This window comes from Protomyctophum bolini, assembly GCF_963924005.1.
Source record: "Protomyctophum bolini genome assembly, chromosome: 15".
Classification (NCBI taxonomy): domain Eukaryota; kingdom Metazoa; phylum Chordata; class Actinopteri; order Myctophiformes; family Myctophidae; genus Protomyctophum; species Protomyctophum bolini.
Genome location: NC_137876.1, coordinates 30,727,270 through 30,735,798, shown reverse-complemented (window position 1 = coordinate 30,735,798; position 8,529 = coordinate 30,727,270). Strand labels below are relative to the sequence as shown.

The 8,529-nt window shown below is 42.6% G+C and overlaps 1 protein-coding gene across 3 annotated transcripts in view; it reads left to right on the top strand.

The window, feature by feature from the left end:
- Positions 1 to 278: 278 nt before the first annotated feature.
- The window catches only part of actn1 (actinin, alpha 1), a 59,329-nt gene continuing 51,078 nt past the window's right edge, over positions 279 to 8,529 (top strand). For all 3 annotated transcript variants that reach the window (XM_080784640.1, XM_080784639.1, XM_080784641.1), the window contains exon 1: positions 279 to 696. In XM_080784640.1, the coding sequence (XP_080640766.1) occupies positions 568 to 696 (129 nt within the window). In that variant the 5' untranslated portion in view covers positions 279 to 567. The remainder of the gene's footprint in view (positions 697 to 8,529) is intronic.

Below are 8,529 nucleotides of genomic sequence, written 5' to 3'. Positions count from 1 at the left end.
GTTACATTAACCACCAACGTAAAGCATTGTAACAGAAAAGGCTTAAGTATCCAATGAAACTGTCAGTTATTTGGATCAGTCAACCTATATGCAGTCAACCTACTACACAATAAGCGCAAAACACTGACAGAATTGACAGCAAAGGAAGCCAATCCACGTTTAGGGGCGGGCTTCGGCACACTAATGCGTCCAATCAGAGCCTCCCGTTTCCCATTGGTTTATTTCTTTGAAGCAAAGTTTTGCGGCTGTGTGTCGCTTCGGTACTCGGTACACTAGACCTGCCTCCTCCTCGGAGCTTCAGCTTTGCCGTTCGCTGTTCTGCTACTCCACGGAACACGGGTCGTGGAAAGAGAGAAGGTAGCGAGGTTGTTGGAGCTTCTTGTTGTGAGGTGAGGAGGGAGACCGAGGGAAAGCAAGTCAATCAGACGAGACAACGGTGAAACCTACCCGGGGGTTGGACCGTTGCGTTAATCTCATCCCGCCGACCAGAGCGCCTTGAATGCGTGGAGGATAGAGCAGCGGCTTGCTGTTTAATATCACCTCACCAAAGGAACGGGGGAATACGAGATGGAGGAGAAGATATACACCAACGTGGATGGGTATGATGAAGACGGCCACCCCATTTACATGCAACAAGAAGATGATTGGGACCGGGATCTGCTTTTGGACCCTGCATGGGAGAAGCAGCAGAGAAAGGTGCGTTGAGGTGCTTCTTGTAGCCCCCTGGCTCACAACAATGCAGCAATCTCTGTGTAGCCTAAGTGTGCCTTGCCTTTATTGATATATATATACTGTATCAATATATCTATATTTTAGGTGCAATACTCGGAATGCACATTCATCGTACCAGCAGTAATTAAGCCTGGGTGTTTATCTTCACTTTTATTTCGGCTACTACTAGCTTACTGTATAACATAAGGCGGCTGTTAAAGCGCAAATTCTGCCGCAATTCTCCAAAACTTTTGTAGTCTAATCATGTATGATAACAACCGTGTGGTCTGTCTTCCTTCTAAGAACAAGTTCAACACATACTACTACACATATCCTGTTGCGTTATGAAATATCCTCTACTGGCAATTATACGCTACGGTGGTCCCACCCGTCATCTTTGGAGAGAGAGAGGGGGGGGGGGGGGGCAAAAACTATTGAAATGGGACAGTGGGACAATACGCCCACCTTCTTAGCGCAACAGATGTCAGCCACGCGCTTGACTGCGTACGGTCTGTGTCTGCTGGTCCCATTATGCCCCCTCCTGTCATCTGTTTAACGCTGCGACGTGGATTATAGGATCACCTACTGGGTGTCACACAAGACCTCTGATCGGTATTTCCACTTGTCAATTCTCGTGCTGCTAATTAAACTCCTATTCGTGGCATGGCCGACGCACGCCTGGGCACTGTGGGCAGCCACACTAGCTGCTATAAGATGAGTGACTGACAAACATGAGTGTAGCCTCAGATGTTGCCTTCATATTTTGTACACTGCAGATATAATACTGGGGATTTGACTGTGCAGGAGGGACAGTGTGAGACATCATTTATTTTACATGACATCACCTTTTCTTAGTGTGTCAGTTCCTTGTTTTTATTATCTTTTTTTGCATGAGAGAGAATGAATGGCTGATTTGGATAATGGGTGTCACATTCTTCTTTTAACCCGCGCTTGATGCTCCCACACTTTAGAACGCTTTGGAGAGAAAAAAAAGAAGGGGGAAGAAAACTCCATGGAATCTGAGTAAGCACTGTGGTTTGGGCTGGGCTTGCATGGGAGCGAGCGTGCCCAAAAATGGTAATAATCGGCCCCTCTCACTGCTGTTGGAAAAAGTTTTCCCCAGTTTTCTTTTTTTGTAGCTGTACTTTGAAAGCTCCGGGTTCTAGTTTCCTGAATTATGTCATCGCCAGCCTGCTACCGGTCTGTAAGGTATGCCAAAGTCTGGGCTGACTGAGGCATAGGCCTATACTGTTGATGGAGCAGATGGATCCACACTTCAATGGACCAGGCGACCCCAGTAGATACAGTCTGAAGAAGCTGCTTCTCTTTTGCTTTTTGAGTATGAGAAGTACTTGTGTAAATATGCTTAAGGTGAGCTCTTAAACATCATGTTGACAAAGAGGAGTATTACAGACTTTAGGAAAATAGTAACACTTAGTCTAATAGTTTTTACAGGCAAGACACTGAGAGTTCACACATCCCCTCCAGCGATCAGAAACGGAAAAAGTTTTTATTTATTCACATGAGTGGAACAGGGGTTATGAGCGCATAAATTCCCCATTGATCTTTGCCGCTGATACATGTATGAATCCTCTTTGCCTGAACACCCTGGAGACACAAGTGGTGCTGTATTCGCTCATATCCAAAGAGAGCAGTGCTCTCAAGTGGGGGTGTTGTGCTCTGACTAGACAAAAAAAAGAGACAATTATAGGGTGGCAGGCTGAAAGGGATGATAGTAACTCCTGGCAGGCCAGGCAGGCAGGCAATGTGCTCGTGCCTTAGGCCCAAGGGTGAGCATAGTTGATTGACACACAGTCACACACGCACGTGTGCAGACACATGCACAATCACCCACATTCCTTTCCAGGCTTCATTACACAGGTTTTCTACTGATGGGCAGATTACACAGATCTCTTATCGTCTGGCTATGCAAGACTAATTACACAGAGACCCTTTGATGTTCATTGAATCTGTTTTATATTTTGAAATGTATTCTAAAATCAGAAGTTGAACAACATACTATACCTCTAGCTTGTCGAACCAAGCTACATTGAACTTTTCCCCATCTTTTTCTTTGAGACCAGGGTGCCTGTTTGCTTATGCATGCCAGTAGCCTAGAGGCTCATTTAGCCAAACTTGTTGTCATTTCGTGGTCTAGTGGTTAGCTAGTACTAGGAGGAGTTGTAACTGGTACATTTTTTTAAGAACATTCTCTTGAATTTCACAATGAAAACCTAAAATGTGAATTGACATTGAAATTTCCATTTTCCAATTCAGAATGCTCTATTCATTTTTACTTTGCTTTCTACTATTTCAGTCGGTCACACCTGCATAATGCTATTACGGGAGTCCTGAAATATTTTGTGCCAAACGCAAGTCTTAACCTGACCCCATAAAGGCACTCATTTCCTCTTATCTTGCAATCATAATGTCTTTCCAAACACAGCTGCCTCTGGTATATTGTTCTCAGAACCACTGTGGAGAAGCATTGTTTGAAAAAAGCTGAAATTACAAATAAAACTTTATTAATAATAAATTCACATTCACATACAAATACACATACATTACAAATCTACTCATACTCTATCTCTATCCTCTGTCTCTCCAATTCATACATAAGGCCACTCTCCTCTTTTCTCACAACTTTCTACATCCCTCCATATATTTGCTCAGGTACACGAACACATACACTGTCAGTGTGTGCTAATGTCCATATCATAATATCCATCGTATAACACGCATGCAGGCCCCTGAGTTCCAGGCTCCTTCCTGTTTTTATATGTGACGCTGCATGCAGGTGTTTACTTCCTGGATAATTTGTCCAAGCTTGTCCTTATAAGGACATGAGCTGCACCTTTTAATTGCCCCCCCCCCCCCCCCCCCCACCTACATTCCTTAGACTCACTCCCCCGACCTCACCCATACCTCATCCATGATCCACATACTAACACATGTATACATACATACACACATAAGCAGCCACATTCCCTTGCTCAAGCTGTGCTTACCAGGACACAGTTAAGACTAATTGATTTTGTGATTCGATACGTTTTCTTTCTATTTTTTTTGCCATACACTTTTGGTTTGTCCTTGTGAGTCAAAGCATTTTTTTATATAGGAAAGGCCCTCCACTTCTTCATTTCGTACCTTTTTAAATACGGAAGCAAACTGATGGAAAGCAAAAAGTACGCCCATTCTCATAGCATTACGGTACTGTGCCAAGAGTTGTACGGCTAATCTCAAGCAAATAAAACTCTCTGAGGACGACCTGGCAAGGCAGCACAAAAGCAAGTGTTGACTTTAGTTTAGTTTATCATGTTTTAATTGATGACCACACAAAGCTATGCCTTTTGGCAAAGCTTTATTTTATTCTTTACTGTAGACAAATCTGGATGCAGCACTCATTTAATTAACCCTGCAGGCAAGTAAGGCTAGGCAGTTCACCTTGTCGCCAAACCCTCTTGACTAATCATTTGTCCTCCGGGTCTAGCGGTCACTAGCGGCAGCCGGCAACTGTCCGAACCGTCATCTGCCTGATGAGTCAAATCTTCATTTATGGGTCCATTTGTGCTTATTTTCACACACACAAATTAAATGAACACAGGCATTTACTGTACACCTCTACTCACATTTTTACCAGATTGCATAATTGGAGCGGGAGGGATTACCCCTAGGAGATGAGGTGCAGCATCTGACAGAATGCTTCCTGTCATCACATTTCTTTGTTTCCCACGATTCACCCTGCAGATGAAAAATAACACATTTTGTGTTTTTCTTTCCTGTTAGTTGAACTGAAGGGATCACAGTGTAGTTATTTGTCAACCGTGAGCCATTTAATGTAAATTCAGAAGTGGGTCAAATTCTTATACCTGTAAACCTGTGATGTGACGATAAATAAAGTCAGCACTGTATAATTATATATATAATTATATATATATATATATATATATATATATATATATATATATATCAAAAAAGAGAAAAACCTTCCAAGGAAGGGACTGCACACTCCAGGGAACAGAGACGGACAACTTACTGCATCAAACTTATTTATTAGCACGACGCGTTTCGCCGTGAGCTTCGTCAGGTGCTATATAAACATGGGTGTAGCCATTCTCCATTGCTTCCCTGAAAACATTCATAACACAATTATTATATATTATTTAAAATGTTTGCAGCTGCATAGTTTTTGGCCTGACAGCAGTGATGCGCTGTCTGCATTTGCAGCCATCTTTCAGACAAAAGAAGAACAGAGTCAAAGGCCATTGGTGACAAAGGCAGGAATGTCAAAATAGTGAATCCCCCTCCCTCTGACCTGCCCAACTCTTTGGCAGGCAGCTCTGCCCTCAAACCCCAGCAAAGGCGCTATGTGCTGAAATGTTGATTCTTTTCACCCCATAAAACATGAGTGCACACAGAATAATGTGTTGCTGTCCCAATTTTCCATATCCAATAGGCTGTGTGTTGCTGTATCATGTGATGTTTTCTTTTCTTCCCACCCAGCCGTCTGACTTTGGGGGCCAATTTTGAACCCTGCCGATTTACACTAGTTGCTACTGTTGGTCCTGTTGACTAGACACCCCTAATATGATTAGACTCGCATGCATTTATTGTCATGTGAGAAGATGATGCTGGCTTATTGGCCGGTTGTGCCAATGAACGGATGTTCATCTCCTCTGGTCTTGTGTGTATGTCCATGGATTTAATTCTTGCTGTGGCCAACAGTAGCAGATTGTGGTTGTACTGGGCAACTATATTCATATGCATGATAATCAATGTATGAATGTGCTGAAAAGGCGTACATACTTAGCAAGTTTAGAACACCCCACCAGACTTGTGTCTCCACCGATTAATCTGAGATTGATGCTGTCATATAATTAGTAACTGATGGCTTCTCAGCAGGAGATGTATCCATCTCTCCACACTCATCACTCAGCACAGTTGCTGCTAGTTTAAAATGAGCGTGAGGACAGATATAAACTTAATTCAGAAAATGTAATGTAATTTTGGGGCGCCTGCTGGCCTAGCGGTCCAGGCGTATGCCACATATAGGCTCTGGCCTGACAGCACGTTGTGCGTTCGAGTCTCGTTCATGACGACCTTTGCTGCCTGTCTCTTTCCTGACAATCTTTGTTGTATCTATCAATAAAAGTAGAAAGGCAAAAGAAAATCTTTAAAAAAAGTAATGTAATTTCTAATCTAATTTCTAAAACATTCTGTAAAGCTATTCTGAATATTCTCTCAAATTGTAATTGTTTTGTCAGCGGTGGGCTTGACATAGTTACTATACTGTACGTTTAAACATTTTATTCCAAATTGTTTTTATTGTGAAAAATCAAATGCACATATTAGTATAGCTGTCATGTTCCCCATATATAAAGTAATCAGAATATATTATAATGATATATTTACTCATTGACTTCACCAGGCCGAAGGCGTGGGGGAGAGTATGTTTTGCACTCCGTCCGTCCGTGTACAGCTAATCTCCGGCACCTTTGTCCCGGTCGATGCCAAACTGTGTACAATTGGCGCACACACTCCCTGGATGCCAACGATAAACCTCTGCCCCTAATTTTCCCAGAACGACCTGTTATAGCGCCACCATGAGGCCGATTCTTGCAAAATACATTTATTTATATTACTGTACACATTTTATCCATACATCACGCAAATCGGTACACACTATCTCTATAGTCATCATGTGATCAAGATGGATCTGTCCGGTATTCCATCCTCATTGGCTAACATTGGCTTCAAAGTTTGCAGGATTCGTCCGTTTTCAACAAAATGCTTCAAGTCATGAACACAGCGTGCAATTAAATGAAATTGTGCGCGTACATTCCCACTAGGCCAAGGAGAAAATGGCACTCATGGTGGCGCTATAAAAGGCTGATTTGCATTTTTCCCTGTACCTGCACCGATCTGTGTGAAACCTTTGACATTAGCCTATTATAGTGCCACCCGGAGGCCACAATAACGAGGAGCACAGGTGTTTTTAATACTTTTGCCTTGACACGTGTTGTAAGGACAGCATGGCCATTTGTCAATATACAAGATACAGTTATATAAGAGGCTTATTTTGGGGGGAATTAAACCCCTGAAATACTCAGTCTGGACTCTGGAGACATCCAAGCAGAACAAGATGTCTGAATACAATTCACAAGTCATAGTTAATACAGTGCAGCCATAAATCTCAATAGAATCTTCCCCTTTCCCAATCATCCTGCCTTGGTCACGCTGTAGTGGCCCACCTCGTTTGTTCTGATAGATGGGGTCACGCTTTGACGCCTTGCCTGAAAGGCCCTTGGAGTATCTATACAGCCTGTCACAAAAGGAGTTATACGTGTGCCACCCAGCTCAGGTCAATATGGTCAATATATTCGCACAATAAAAAAAACAGTACAAAAAGGTAACGTCAATAAAAGAGAAATATGTGCAGGTGAGAAAAGAAACCCATGGAGGGTTTACTGTATATGTGGTTCTCACCAAAGATAATATACAAATAGTAAGTAGACAAAGTAAGTGTGTGTGTGTGTGTGTGTGTGTGTGTGTGTGTGTGTGTGTGTGTGTGTGTGGCCAATGAGAACATGCTCTAATCCCATGATTCTGATTCTTTTTTAATACAATTTGTATGAATTTAACTGAATCAATATTAATTTAACTCTGAGGTTATGGACCGTACATTTTGGTCCTCTCAGAGTTACAGTCCCGTAATGTGTGTGTGTGCACGCACATAGCAGAGAACACAGTGCCAGGTTTTGATGATCAGTAGGCTGTCTAACTGTGTAATCGATTGATTGCCAGAAACAATTAGTCGTTATGCAGTTTTGGCCTCACCCTTGATTGTGCAATCCTTTGACCTTCTTGACCCAAAAGTTAATAATCTCTTCCAGGCAACCTACTGATCATGCCAAGTTTTGCCAACCTAATTTCATAAACATCCACCCATCTGTTCTTGATTTTGACTGTGACATTGCTTGTGACCTTGACCTTTGACTGTTTCAACCCAAAAGGGGTCAGCCTACTGATCATCATTAAATGATCAGAACAAATGCCAAATTTCATGAAAATCTGGCTCCGCGTTCTTGAATTCTCTGCTAGCAGAGGTGGTGGTCAGGTGGCTCAAGACTCAAGAGGAGAGCGGCCACTAGGGAAAGCTCGATCCCAGGCTCCCCCTCTGTCACTGTCGTTCGTAAGTGTGAGCAAGACACTGAGCCCTCAGCCCGATGAGCAGGATGGTGCCTTGCAAAGCGCTATATAAAATGCACCATTTATGTTACCATTTACAAGCAAACAAACTAATAATGCTGGGCTACTTAATAATGGAGTTAAGCGGCAGATAAAGTAGGCAAACTTCCCAGTCATACACACTAAATTATCTTTGAGGATCTTACTGTGACAAAAAAAGATCAGATAATTTATGGTTGGAGCTGGTGTTATACTACTCAGCTCTTGTACCATCATTTCTTTCCCATCTCTCTCTCGTGCCATTATCTTTTTACTCTGCCCCCCATTCGTGCGCACTGAAAGGCAATCCCATGTAAACATGGTCATGGTTTAATTGGAGCAATGTTTAGTAATTAACCAAAGCATCTCATTATCTGTTGCTAATGAGAGCTTTCAGTCAGCTGGAAAACCCTATACGTTTGCATCTTGAAGGTCTATTAGTCACACTGTCACAGTAGACTCTGAGAGGTGTATTGTAACCCTTCATTTGAGAACCTAGCTGAGAAGCACAGTGACTCGTCCCTGAGGGGACAATGTATTGTTCAGTCCCTATGGAGTATTTTTGATGATGAATTAAGCTGGACAGAGAAC